The sequence below is a fragment of the Salvelinus fontinalis genome, chromosome 30 (assembly GCF_029448725.1).
Source record: "Salvelinus fontinalis isolate EN_2023a chromosome 30, ASM2944872v1, whole genome shotgun sequence".
NCBI lineage: Eukaryota > Metazoa > Chordata > Actinopteri > Salmoniformes > Salmonidae > Salvelinus > Salvelinus fontinalis.
Window position 1 is genome coordinate 12,645,678 of NC_074694.1, and position 15,201 is coordinate 12,660,878.

A 15,201-nucleotide genomic window follows, 5' to 3' on the forward strand; every position below is an offset into this window, starting at 1 on the left:
AAGCACTCTTGCACACTCACAATGAACACAGAATATACACCTCTGTCCTTCCAGAAGTGTGAATTGAACGTTTGTGTCATCACTCCATTTATCTATTGAGAGGACGCTGGAACAGGGAATCAGTGATGTACATCACACTGAGTAGACCTTCACATCTACCTCTATCTTTAATCTACCTCTATTCTACCTCTACCTCTATTCTACCGTTAATCTACCTCTATTCTACCTCTACTCTACCTTAATTCTACCTCTATTCTACCGTTAATCTACCTCTATTCTACCTCTACTCTACCTTAATTCTACCTCTATTCTACCTTTAATCTACCTCTATTCTACCTCTATTCTACCTCTACCTCTATGCTACCTCTATTCTACCTCTATTCTACCTTTAATCTACCTCTACTCTACCTTAAGTCTACCTATATTCTACCTTTAATCTACCTCTATTCTACCTCTATTCTACCTTTAATCTACCTCTATTCTACCTCTACCTCTATTCTACCTTTAATCTACCTCTATTCTACCTCTTTTCTACCTCTACTCTACCTTAATTCTACCTCTATTCTACCTCTACCTCTATTCTACATTTAATCTACCTCTATTCTACCTCTACTCTACCTTAATTCTACCTCTATTCTACCTCTACCTCTATTCTACATTTAATCTACCTCTATTCTACCTTTAATATACCTCTATTCTACCTTTAATCTACCTCTATTCTATCTCTACCTTAATTCTACCTCTATTCTACCTTTAATCTACCTCTACCTTTATTCTACCTTTAATCTACCTCTATTCTACCTCAACCTCTATTCTACCTCTACCTCTATTCTACCTCTACCTCTATTCTATCTCTATTCTACCTTTAATCTACCTCTTTTCTACCTCTACCTCTATTCTACCTCTACCTCTATTCTACCTCTACCTCTATTCTATCTCTATTCTACCTTTAATCTACCTCTTTTCTACCTCTACCTCTATTCTACCTCTATCTCTATTCTACCTTTAATCTACCTCTTTTCTACCTCTACCTCTATTCTACCTCAACCTCTATTCTACCTCAACCTCTATTCTACCTCAACCTCTATTCTACCTCAACCTCTATTCTACCTCAACCTCTATTCTACCTCTACCTCTATTCTACCTCTACCTCTATTCTACCTCTACCTCTATTCTATCTCTATTCTACCTTTAATCTACCTCTTTTCTACCTCTACCTCTATTCTACCTCTACCTCTATTCTACCTCTACCTCTATTCTATCTCTATTCTACCTTTAATCTACCTCTTTTCTACCTCTACCTCTATTCTACCTCTATCTCTATTCTACCTTTAATCTACCTCTTTTCTACCTCTACCTCTATTCTACCTCAACCTCTATTCTACCTCAACCTCTATTCTACCTCAACCTCTATTCTACCTCAACCTCTATTCTACCTCAACCTCTATTCTACCTCAACCTCTATTCTACCTCTACCTCTATTCTACCTCTACCTCTATTCTACCTCTACCTCTATTCTATCTCTATTCTACCTTTAATCTACCTCTATTCTACCTCTACCTCTATTCTACCTCTACCTCTTTTCTACCGTTAATCTACCTCTACTCTACCTTAATTCTACCTCTATTCTACCTCTACCTCTTTTCTACCGTTAATCTACCTCTATTCTACCTCTACTCTACCTTTATTCTATCTCTACCCTACCTCTACTCCTAACTCTACCCTACTTCAACCCTACCTCTACCCTACCTCTACCCCTACCTCTACCCTACCTCTACCCTACTTCAACCCTACCCTACCTCTACTCTACCATACCTCTACCCTACCTCTACCTCTACCCTACTTCTACCCTACCCTACCTCTACCTCTACTTCTACTCTACCTCTACCCTACCTCTACCTCTACCTCTACTCTACCTCTACCCTACTTCTACCCTACCTCTACTCTACCCTACCCTACCTGTACTCTACCTCTACCCTACCTCTACCCTACCTCTACTCTACCTCTACCCTACCCTACCTCTACTCTACTCTACCTCTACCCTACCCTACCTCTACCTCTACCTCTACAAAGCAGCAGATAGAAGAGATGCATAGTAACTACAAAGCAGCAGATAGAAGAGAGGTAGAGTAACTACAAAGCAGCAGATAGAAGAGAGGTAGAGTAACTACAAAGCTGCAGATAGAAGAGAGCTATAGTAACTACAACGCTGCAGATAGAAGAGAGGTAGAGTAACTACAAAGCTGCAGATAGAAGAGAGGTAGAGTAACTACAAAGCTGCAGATAGAAGAGAGCTATAGTAACTACAAAGCTGCAGATAGAACAGAGGTAGAGTAACTACAAAGCAGCAGATAGAAGAGAGGTAGAGTAACTACAACGCTGCAGATAGAAGAGAGGTACAGTAACTACAACGCTGCAGATAGAAGAGAGGTAGAGTAACTACAACGCTGCAGATAGAAGAGAGGTAGAGTAACTACAAAGCTGCAGATAGAAGAGAGGTAGAGTAACTACAAAGCAGCAGATAGAAGAGAGGTATAGTAACTACAAAGCAGCAGATAGAAGAGAGGTATAGTAACTACAAAGCTGCAGATAGAAGAGAGGTAGAGTAACTACAAAGCTGCAGATAGAAGAGAGGTAGAGTAACTACAAAGCTGCAGATAGAAGAGAGGTAGAGTAACAGATATAAAGAGAGAAAGTGGTACATTCTAAAGAGTAAATTGAAAAAGCAATTCAATGTCAATCAGTGGATATATCCCAAATGGCACCCTATTCCCTATATAGTACACTACTTTACACCAGAGCCCTATTCCCTATATAGTACACTACTTTACACCAGGGCCCTATTCCCTATATAGTACACTACTTTACACCAGAGCCCTATTCCCTATATAGTACACTACTTTACACCAGGGCCCTATTCCCTATATAGTACACTACTTTACACCAGGGCCCTATTCCCTATATAGTACACTACTTTACACCAGCACCCTATTCCCTATATAGTATACTACTTTACACCAGAGCCCTATTCCCTATATAGTACACTACTTTACACCAGAGCCCTATTCCCTATAGAGTACACTACTTTACACCAGGGCCATATGTTGTGTCCGAAAACTGTCTCGTCCACTACTTACTAAACGTAATCAACTTTTTATTTGAACTAGCTAATCATACTACATTCTATTTCAAATGTACTGTTCAGTAGAAATGTATGCAGTACGCAAGAAATGTCAACATACTAATGTGCAATTGGTTTTTTTCCCGCCATTTGTTCATTTTGGTACAGCGCGTCCCCTACTCTGATTACCAGCTGCTGTCAAACACAAGTGGGTCTGAGAAGGCGATTCTCTTCCTCAACAGTATGCAGGGAATTGTACTAGATGAAAAGACTAAATGAACATGGCATCCTGGCATTTAAAGCATACTCAATTTTGGAAATGTCCCATACTATAAAATATATATTTTTTCACATAGCCAATCAGGCTACTATTTACAATGCAAGTACGGGTATTGGGATACGTCCAGAGAGTGATAGATGTGGTGAGGTACTGTGTGTTCCCGAGGGGGTGTGTTAATGCTTCAACACGTTGTGTTCAGCTGTTGCTGCTGCGACATCATTATTCAATCACTCCCACAAAGAAAAAAACACAACGCTGATTCCGCCTCAAATAAAACATCTGAGCAGAACATCGCTAAGTTCCTACAGAACTAGATGGCGTAGCAACAGACAGGCATGTACTAGTCTCAGTACCAACAACAGTCTACTGCAACACATACAAAGGACAAAGGACAAAGAGAAAGAGAGAGAGAGAGAGAGACTCAGAGTCAGAGTCAGATTCAGAGAGAGAGAGAGAGAAAGAGAGAGAGAGAGTCAGAGTCAGAGTCAGATTCAGAGAGAGAGAGAGAGAGAGAGAAAGAGAGAGAGAGAGTCAGAGTCAGAGTCAGAGAGAGAAAGAGAGAAAGAGAGAGAGAAGAGAAAGAGAGAAAGAGAGAGAGAGAGAAAGAGAGAGAGAGAGAGAGAGAGAGAGAGAGAGAGAGAGAGAGAGAGAGAGAGAGAGAGAGAGAGAGAGAGAGAGAAAGGGGGAAGATAGAGAGTGAAGAGAGAAACGGAGAAAGACAGGAACACAAAGATGAAGAGAGAAAATACAGAAACAGCAACATGAGTCAAGTCGTCTAATATGTTACTGAAGAAGGTCGGAAAGAGAGAGAGAGAGAGAGAGAGGGAGAGAGAGAAACAGAGGGAGAGAGAGACGGAGAGAGACGGAGAGAGAGAGAAAAGGGAGAGAGAGACACGGAGAGAGACAGAATTGATAAGGACAACTCCAGCTTCACTCAATACTGTTTGTGCGAAACAGAAAAAGTAACAGTCTATACCTTCTAACAAACAGGATGCATCAGCAGCAGTCATACAGTACCTAACATACACTATCTGCCTACCAGCCAGCATTTATCTAGCCTGCATCTCTCACCCACCAAGTTCAACACGTCACTTATCAGCAGGCAGCACAGCAGACACATACTGACCCCACACCTACACATACGCATACTGATACAGATACAGTGTATCATTTGTGTGTGTGTGTGTACGTGTGTGCACATCTGCATATTTGTGTGTGTGCATGTGCATATGCATCTTTGCGTGTGTGTCTGTACATCTGCATATTTGTGTGTGTGCATGTGCATATGCATCTTTGCGTGTGTGTCTGTACATCTGTGCGTTAGTGTATGTGTGTATTCACCTGCGTGTGTGCGTGTGCGTGCATGCGTGTGTGTGTGTGTGTGTGTGTGCGCGTGTTGGCTCCTTCCTTACCTGCCCAGGCTGTGAGAGGTGCGTGGTGAGGTGCCCGTGTAGAACAGCAGTCTGAAGTCCTTTATCAAAGCATCCCCCGGTCTCTGGTTCAACCTCTGAGCCAGGCGAGATAGCTTACTCTCCCACCTGACGGAGGAGACGGGGAAAAGAGAGGAAGAGAAGAGGAGAGGGGAGGGAGGAGAGTAGGAGAGGAGGGAGAGGGAGGTCAGTCCTGAATGGTATCCTTGAGGGGAGATGTTAAGATGAGAAGCAAAAGGTAAATCCCTCACTGTCTCTCTATCACACAGAAAAAGAGAGGAAAGTACAGTAGGTATTTCTCTCTGAGCTCTAAGGAGTGCCAGGAGTCACTCAGGTAAGCGTAGCCCAGATCGGAAGCTCTCTCCTGGCTGTCTGTCACACTGAGTCCCTCTCTGGAGCACATCCAGACTTCTAAATCAATGTTAGTCCATCCTGTTCTGGAACTTCCAAGAAAGCACGCGGAGAAGGGCAGATTATTCAGTCCTGGGTAGCTCCCTGGCCAGTGTAGACCCTTTATAGAGCTCTATGTCCACATTATGTCAAGCAAAGTAAACCCAGTTCCAGAACTTTATTCTCCAAGGGTCTCTCTCAGGACAAGTGTATCCCCAGAGTGGCGTATTGTCCTGGGTTAGTTTTAGCGCAGCGTAGCCCCTTTCTGGTTCCTACTCTGGAGCTTGTCTCAGTATTCCTCTCTGGGCTGAAAGTACTGAGCACCTGTTCAACGCAGCTCTGTGTAAGCAAGCGCATCCCGCTTCAGCTGCACACACAAACCCGCGCACAGCACACAAACACACCCCCCCACACACAAACACACACACACACACACACAGAGAAAGGAGCACATTAAAAGGAGGAGGGAGTGAGATAAAGAGAGAGGGGGGGGGAATAGATAGACAGAGAGGGGGGGAGAAAGAGAGAGAGAGAGAGAGAGAGAGAGAGAGAGAGAGAGAGAGAGAGAGAGAGAGAGAGAGAGAGAGAGAGAGAGAGAGAGAGAGAGAGAGAGAGAGAGAGAGAGAGAGAGAGAGAGAGAGAGAGAGAGAGAGAGAGAGAGAGAGAGAGAGAGAGAGAGAGAGAGAGAGAGAGAGAGAGAGAGATATAAAGGATGATGTGCTTGGGGCGGTTGAGGAGGTGAATGCAGAGCGCAGAGAGAGTGGGCGACTAGAGATGAGCGGAGGGATGCTGAGCGCACACACACACACACACACACTGTCGGCAGCCGTTACACACACTGTACTGAGCACAAAAACCCTGAGGTTGCTTTAGAGAAGTGGGGATGGAGAGGAGGAGGGGGAGAGGAGGAGGACGGATTACTGGATTAAGGGAAAAGGAGAGATGAGGATGACATGTTGTCAGAGGAAGAGAGCATAGGGGAAGAGTGAGGTTGACCTCATAATAAGATGAGTGGAAGGAAATGACACCTGTTGTGAGATGGTGGGATGGGAGTGGAGGAAGTAGAGTGGATGTGGGATGGAGAGGAGAGAAGGGGAGATGAGAGCAGGGGGAGGAGAGCAGGGGAGAGAAGGGGAAAGGAGAGGACAGGAGAGAAGGGGTGAGAAGAGGAGAGGACAGGAGATAAGGGGAGATAAGATGAGAGAAGAAGAGAGAAGGGGAGAGGAGACCAGGGAGAGGAGAGAAGGGGAGAGGAGATGAGACCAGGGAGAGGAGAGAAGGGGAGAGGAGAGGAGAGAAGAGGAAATGAGACCAGGGAGAGAGAGAAGGGGAGAGGAGAAGAGAGAAGGGGAGAGGAGATAGCGAGATAAGGGGAGAGGAGAGCAGGGGGAGGAGAGCAGGGGGAGGAGAGAAGGGGATGACATGTCATGTTGTCAGAGGGGGAGACAGAGATAATTGAGGTTGACCTATAAAGGAAATGACACCTGTTGTGAGATGGGTGTAGAGAGTGGAGAGGAGAGAAGGGGAGAGGAGACAATGGGAGAGAAGGGGAGATGAGAAAAGGGGAGAGGAGAGAAGGGGAGAGAACCTGTTGTTCTCTAGCTCATCTCCATTCTCTTGTTTATCTGTAGAAACAGCTGCCTAATCTACAATGAGCGGATGCGTGTGTAAGTGCGTGCGTGCGTGCGTGCGTGCGTGCGTGCGTGTGTGGGATTGATTCAGTGAGCAGTCGGCCAACACCATGACAGTAAAATAATGAGATTGTAAATAAGACGGATCTTATTTGCACAGCATACAGCTGAGATGCTACTGTATATAGGGTAATAACACACACACACTTCAACCACCATCTAAACGCTCCCACTAAGTGACTAACAAAGAATGATAATATTGAACCCAAGCAGGAATGCGTTTGTTGACCATTGTCATAATTCAGCAAAACAAGACAGTAGGCTTTAATGAAAGCAAAAGGGAAATGATTTGGTTTTCAAATGTCTTCAATGTTTTTAAATGTGAATAAATGAGATCCCCTCTCCTTGTTTTTCCTAGAATATATTTAATGACAATATAGTGAATGTATAGCGATTCAAAAAGATTTCTTTCTATTCCTTCCTACTTTCCCATCAGCAAGTTTACTCCCAGACAGGAAGGACCTGTTTAGCTGTGTGTGTGTCAGTACCAGCAGGTTTACTCTCAGACAGGAAGGACCTGTCTAGCTGTCTGTGTGTCAGTACCAGCAGGTTTACTCTCAGACAGGAAGGACCTGTCTAGCTGTGTGTCAGTACCAGCAGGTTTACTCTCAGACAGGAAGGACCTGTCTAGCTGTGTGTGTGTCAGTGCCAGCAGGTTTACTCTCAGACAGGAAGGACCTGTTTAGCTGTGTGTCAGTACCAGCAGGTTTACTCTCAGACAGGAAGGACCTGTCTAGCTGTGTGTGTGTCAGTACCAGCAGGTTTACTCTCAGAAAGGAAGGACCTGTCTAGCTGTCTGTGTGTCAGTACCAGCAGGTTTACTCTCAGACAGGAAGGACCTGTCTAGCTGTGTGTGTGTCAGTACCAGCAGGTTTACTCTCAGACAGGAAGGACCTGTCTAGCTGTCTGTGTGTCGGTACCAGCAGGTTTACTCCCAGACAGGAAGGACCTGTCTAGCTGTGTGTCAGTACCAGCAGGTTTACTCCCAGACAGGAAGGACCTGTCTAGCTGTGTGTCAGTACCAGCAGGTTTACTCTCAGACAGGAAGGACCTGTCTAGCTGTGTGTGTGTCAGTGCCAGCAGGTTTACTCTCAGACAGGAAGGACCTGTTTAGCTGTGTGTCAGTACCAGCAGGTTTACTCTCAGACAGGAAGGACCTGTCTAGCTGTGTGTCAGTACCAGCAGGTTTACTCCCAGACAGGAAGGACCTGTCTAGCTGTGTGTCAGTACCAGCAGGTTTACTCTCAGACAGGAAGGACCTGTCTAGCTGTCTGTGTGTCAGTACCAGCAGGTTTACTCTCAGACAGGAAGGACCTGTCTAGCTGTCTGTGTGTCAGTACCAGCAGGTTTACTTTCAGACAGGAAGGACCTGTCTAGCTGTCTGTGTGTCAGTACCAGCAGGTTTACTCTCAGACAGGAAGGACCTGTCTAGCTGTCTGTGTGTCAGTACCAGCAGGTTTACTCTCAGACAGGAAGGACCTGTCTAGCTGTCTGTGTGTCAGTACCAGCAGGTTTAGTCTCAGACAGGAAGGACCTGTCTAGCTGTCTGTGTGTCAGTACCAGCAGGTTTACTCTCAGACAGGAAGGACCTGTCTAGCTGTCTGTGTGTCAGTACCAGCAGGTTTACTCTCAGACAGGAAGGACCTGTCTAGCTGTGTGTCAGTACCAGCAGGTTTACTCTCAGACAGGAAGGACCTGTCTAGCTGTGTGTCAGTACCAGCAGGTTTACTCTCAGACAGGAAGGACCTGTCTAGCTGTCTGTGTGTCAGTACCAGCAGGTTTACTCTCAGACAGGAAGGACCTGTCTAGCTGTGTGTCAGTACCAGCAGGTTTACTCTCAGACAGGAAGGACCTGTCTAGCTGTCTGTGTGTCAGTACCAGCAGGTTTACTCTCAGACAGGAAGGACCTGTCTAGCTGTCTGTGTGTCAGTACCAGCAGGTTTAGTCTCAGACAGGAAGGACCTGTCTAGCTGTCTGTGTGTCAGTACCAGCAGGTTTACTCTCAGACAGGAAGGACCTGTCTAGCTGCATGTCAGTACCCAGAACGCTGGTTATAGTCAGGTCCTTGTCCCTGTCTCTGTGTACAAACACACACACACACACACACACACACACACACACACACACACAGACAGACAGACAGACAGACACACAGGCACACAAAAACAGCATATGCACCTATTCAGGCACATACCACAAAAGAGCAAAGCAGTGAGAACAAAATGAAATCATACAAGCTGAACAGTAACATTCCAAGTTACAACAACATCAGCATACCAGCAAATAACAAGTGTATTGATGTCATAGAGTATGTCACAAGCGAGACATCCGGTTCCAACTGATTTCTCTGTATGACTAATATAGACTGTGGCATTCATTGTAATTGACCTGCAGTACAGTTTCACTGGTAAAGTGCTATCATTCAGACAGACAGATAGGACAGGGTTTTTCAGACTCACGCCACCCCCTGCCCTTGCAGCCAGCAGTCTTAGTCGTCATTAGTTGGTAACTATCCATCGCGTCATCAAAGTGGGGTCCTTTGATAGATCAGGCGCCCTGCTTGGGAGCCTTAGGTAACCGTCAGCGGACACAGACTGCAATTTACCTCTGTAACTTGATGTGACACACATACGTACACACACACGTTCGCAACGGGTAGATTGAGGTAATCAGGGATCTAATATGAAACTGGTGAAAGCAATTTCATTCCTTCACAGGAACCTGATACAATTACGATTATAGTGTGGCTAGCCACTGGATGGCTCTGAATGCACTGTCAGGATGCAGCCAAAGCTAACCACTTTTGGAGCTATCTAGTACTCTCAAATTGTATCCTGATGTCGACAGCAGATAAGAGTTATATTCCTTATATAGCTAACTTAGCTAGCTAACATAGATTTGGAGAGGACAAGTTATAATAGCTGGCTAGCTAGCTAGCATTAGCAATGTTTAAAATGGCAATGAATCTAGTCAGTTAGCAAACAATGCAACAAAAGTGTAATTTAGGATGAAAAAAATAGTCTCTGCATTTCAGGAATCACAGTTGCATGTCCACCTGCTACCATTGTTCAATTAGTTAGCCATTTAAACATGTACTTTTTTGATGAAAACTGTTTTTGCCTTTGACCTCATTGGCTTTCATGGATTTTTGTCTGAAGCGTGGGACTCGAGCACGGTTAGCGACAGTTGCTACCATCGGAGCACTGGGCTTGGTTGCTCAAAAATTTGAGGCGGGGCTTAGCAAAGGGTCAATAAAAATGAATAGTAATGGGGCCATTTTGTAGGCACTAACTCCACCATGGCTCATTGGCCAAAGTCTATGGGGAACTTAATGTTTTTTTCTGTATTTTAGAAAAAATACAAAAATAAGGTCAGTGGTAAACACCAGCTTAGGAGATCTTATATGTTTTGTTCTATGGGATAATCTTCATCAGTTAACGTCACTTTTTGTGAATTTGGAAGCATTTGTCATCAAAACAACCAAATTCATAAAGGTCATGTTAACTGACCAATATGATGTCATAGAACAAAACGTAGAACATCTGTCAGGACCCGGTGCGAGAAACAGTCACTAATAATCGTCAGAACCCAGAAGATGAGGCAGACACAGCAGTACTAGAGATGGTGGTTTAATAAAAGAACAAAATCTTCAGGCAAAGAAACTAAATCCACAATGTCCAAAAATAAAGCCAAGAGGCACAAAATGGAAATCCTCCAAAATACAAAAGAAACTCCACAAAGTGGTAAAAAACAGCAGGGAAAAACAAACCTCAAAAGACTACTCAAATAATACACAAGAACTAAACCAGAGAACCTCTGGAAAATCCAACAAGAGAAATATCTGTATAAAACAAGGCTGGGGCTGGGTGCTAACTTACAAACACTGAGCAAGGAACTGAGGAACACACAGGGTTTAAATACTAACAAGGGAATGACCTACAGGTGCAAACAATAATTAGAGCAAGAAAAATAAAAGGTACAAAAAAGGTGCAATGGGGACATCTAGTGACCAAAACCCGAACAGTCTTGGCCAAAACCTGACAACATCTCCTGATATCATGACACAAGGCGAGACCCAGATGCAGACACAGGAGGCAGAGGGTTGGAGTCGTACGATGTTTATCAATCCAAAAGGAGTAGGCAAGAGAATGGCCGTGGACAGGCAAAAGGTCAAAACCAGATCAGAGTCCAGGAGGTACACAGTGGCAGACAGACTCGTGGTCAAGGGAGGCAGAATGGTCAGGCAGGCGGGTACATAGTCCAGAAACAGGCAAGGGTCAAAACTGGGGGACTATTTAAAAAAAAAAGAGAATAGCAAAGGCAGAAGTACGGGAAAAAACACTGGTTGGGATAAATACACAAGGATAAATACACTGGTACAGAGAGACAGGAAACACAGGGATAAATACACTGGTACAGAGAGACAGGAAACACAGGGATAAATACACTGGCCCAGAGAGACAGGAAACACAGGGATAAATACACTGGTACAGAGAGACAGGAAACACAGGGATAAATACTGTGGCACAGAGAGAGAGGAAACACAGGGATAAATACACTGGCACAGAGAGACAGGAAACACAGGGATAAATACACTGGTACAGAGAGACAGGAAACACAGGGATAAATACACTGGGGAAAACAAGCGACACCTGGAGGGGGTGGAGACAATGACGAGGACAGGTGAAACAGATCAGTGTGACACCTGAGCCTGTGTTAACCTCCGACTTTATAGTTTGCCATTTACTGTTGTGATTATTGTTGAAAGTTCATAAATACAAACAATTGTGGTGTAAGAGAGTCCATGTGGGTGAATCAGAAGACATGCAGTGCCATACACACACCACACACACACACACACACACACACACACACACACACACACACACACACACACACACACACACACACACACACACACACACACACACACACACACACTTTCCTGTGTCAGACTTGATAGTTATCCCAAACCCCATTCTTTCCCCATTCATTTCCCCCATCGGAATGACTGAACAAGCCAGAGGTAACTCATTCCCGGTTATTAGGACTACAAGCTAGCGAGCTCTATTGGAATAAAGGAAGAACTTTTCAACTCATTCGGTCAAAATAAAGAATATTTAGACTCATTTTGTTCATTTCATTCAGTAATGTCTAGAACCGCAGAACCACCTACCGGCCAACGACAAACTGAAAACTGATTCTAAACTAACTGAATGATTCTACAAGTAACCATATGGGGCTTATTGGAGCTGCCATTTGTGACTGTGACTTAGACAAGGGTGCTTCAAACAATGTACATTTGTTGATTGCTAGCCATACAAAAGGTATTATTTATTGATACCTTTGAAACGAAGTCTAGTTGTGGCTGCAACCGGACTAGACTGTGAAAAACTCTTGGTGAAATGGTATTGCTTGACAGCCGAGAAGGAGATATGCACAATGTCATACTGCAGCAGCCACTCAAACGATTCGTTCTCAAGTTGGAGTGTTGAGCAGAGGCAGGCTGTGTATGTTTTGATTCTACAAAGCTGTGTCCATCGATAACATTCAATAATCAATTGATTGTATTCATTCTTGCATCATGTATTTTTCTTCTCTATGCTGCCAGCAGCATGATCTATTTTCTCTGTGTGCACATGACAGACAGTTAGTGGTCTGAACACGTCTCCAGAGAGGAGAAGCGGATATTAATCCTGCTGTAGAATTCATTGCGGCCAGCAGGTCAAATGAACGGCTAAAATGAACGAGTCACTTGGAAAAACTAATCATGACTATCGAATCAGTAAAATAAAAATTACCAAAGAAAAGGATTTCTAAAAGGATGAATCGTTCCGCTGTTTCCATGGTTCCCATTGAAAGGCAACAGGTAGAGATAGGAAGAGCTGAGGAGAGAGGAGGAGGGCGGGGGGGGGGGTGTGTGTTCCGATGTTCTGCTCTTTGAATTAGACAGGCTAATGTAGGTAACAACGTAGCTAGCGAATTACAATGGATTCTGCTGCTTACGAGCTGCAATGAATTAGCTTCCCAGATAATGTAGGGAGAAAGAGAGAGAGGGAGGGAAAGAGAAAGTGAGAGGAGAGAGAAAAGAGAGGCAGAGAGAAAGAGAGAGAAGGAGAGAGAGAGAGAGGGATGTCAGCAAGCGGGAAACACTGCCTGAAGAAGATGAGAACATTCTGGCCTCATTTGGGACAAAAGAGCAGAGGAAGATGACGGTTGCCATAGTCACACCACTCATCTAAAGAGCTAGTCTTCACCCGGTGTCTGTGAGATATATTTTGGGCTACAGTCACAGGGAGATAGATACTCTATGAGATATGAATAGCCTCCATTCATGTTTCGTGTTTCTTTAAAAAAGCTGCTCAAGGTGTTGATGTGCGTTCAGCTCCAAGTAAATAACCTTGACTACCATATCACAGCTAAGAGAAAGCTGTCAGCAAGGCCAGCTGCAGACATTGGCTAAAACAAAGAGAAGCTGAAAAAAATGGATAATAATGTATTTTCTGTCAGTTTTATTCAATACTGGCAACTGGCTTCTGGCAGCTTCTATACATATTATTCAAAATGTGTATAGAAATACAGTAGTATAGAGTAGCTCGCCAATAAATTCACCTCAGATCAAACTATTTGAAAAGCAGAATCTAGACTGAGAATTAGGAGAGAGTGGTCGGCCATTTCAGACCTATGTACCCTGCTCTGACAGAGGTCGTCCTTCTCTGACCTCTCGCTCCTCTAGGGAAACTCTTGAGCTGTGACCCCAAACACATGCATTACACACACAAACATACACTGTATGAAATGACATGAGCGAGAGAGGGACATACACCGTTTTGGGGTGAGGGGCTGAAGCGCGGGGGTGGCTTTGTTCCTCTGAGAGGTTTAGAATAGTATACAGGTCAAAGGTCATGGTCGGGTGACCCCAGGGCTATCACTCAGACTGGAGGTCATGAAGGTTCCCCAGAGAAGAGGGTTAGGGTACTTAATCCTCTTAAACTGACCTCTCAAACACTCACACACAAGCAGGCAAGCACGCACTCACTCCGAGAGAGAGAGAGAGAGAGAGAGAGAGAGAGAGAGAGAGAGAGAGAGAGAGAGAGAGAGAGAGAGAGAGAGAGAGAGAGAGTCATGAGTCTGACATCATGACATCATCAGTTTAACTGATACAATACTTCACATCATGAGTTTAACTGATACAATACTTCACATCATGAGTTTAACTGATACAATACTTCACATCATGAGTTTAACTGATACAATACTGAGACACAGTTTACTCACGCATAATGGTTGCGTCCAATAAGGCACCCTATACCCTTTATAGTGCAATACTTTTGACTAGAACCCTATGGGCCCTGTAACGGGAATAGTGCGTATTCAGAATAGGGTGTATAGGGAATAGGGTGCCATTTGGGACAAAGCATAATGCCTTTCACACTTCACTCCAGAACATAACAGCTCATTAATGATTAGAGAGGCCTCATCTTTTCACTAGATGAGTAAATACGTAATCACAGGGAATAAGGGTTTTCTCTTCAAATCACATTCAGAGCTCAAGTCAAGCTTAAAGGATGTTTATGACTGTCTCCTCTATGTGTTTGAGAATGAATAATGCAAAAACACATCTCTTCTCTCAGTATGATAATGATTAATAAGTATGCATTTATATAATCTGTTGAGAGGAATAAACACCAGACACAAGACAATCATGTTAAGACTGTCTCATAAAGAGCATCCTGTTATCATTTGAAATGTTTGGGAGAAGTTACAGCAGTGAGTTTAAAAGTATCTTGACTCATTATATGGCACAAAATGTACCCTACACAGTGCACTACATCAGATCTGATCAAAAGTACACTCGTAGGAAAAAAAGGTGCTATCTAGAACCTAAAAGGGTTCTTCGACTGTCCCCATAGGAGAACACTTTGAAGAACCCTTTTCGGTTCAAGGTAGTACCCTATTGGGTTCCATGTAAAACCCTTTCCCCATAAGAGTGCTACTTGGAACCAAAAAGGCTTCTCCTATGGGACAACCGAAGAACCCTTTTGGAAGAGTGTAGTGCACTATATAGGGAAGAGGCTGTCATCTGGAACAACACTCCTTGAGTCAAAGTGCATGATAAAAAACATTGGTAGCTTGGTAGTTTGTAAAGACAAGGTGAAAACAGCAACTATGTCAATAACACCGTAGATAAGCACCGTAGTTTCTTTCTCATTAAACGTTTTCTCTTTTTCTTTCTTGCACTGTAGTTTGTTTTGTTTCTTTCCCTGTCTATCTCTAAATCCCTTCTAG

At 44.0% G+C, this 15,201-nt stretch overlaps 1 protein-coding gene across 1 annotated transcript in view; it reads right to left on the reverse strand.

Moving 5' to 3' along the window:
- The window catches only part of LOC129828642 (ankyrin repeat and fibronectin type-III domain-containing protein 1-like), a 101,398-nt gene extending 95,581 nt beyond the window's left edge, over positions 1 to 5,817 (reverse strand). The window contains exons 1-2 of the mRNA XM_055889736.1: positions 5,083 to 5,817; positions 4,814 to 4,939 (exon numbers count right to left, since the gene is read on the reverse strand). Of these exons, the coding sequence (XP_055745711.1) occupies positions 4,814 to 4,939; positions 5,083 to 5,234 (278 nt within the window). The 5' untranslated portion in view covers positions 5,235 to 5,817. The remainder of the gene's footprint in view (positions 1 to 4,813; positions 4,940 to 5,082) is intronic.
- Between the last annotated feature and the right edge of the window lie 9,384 nt (positions 5,818 to 15,201).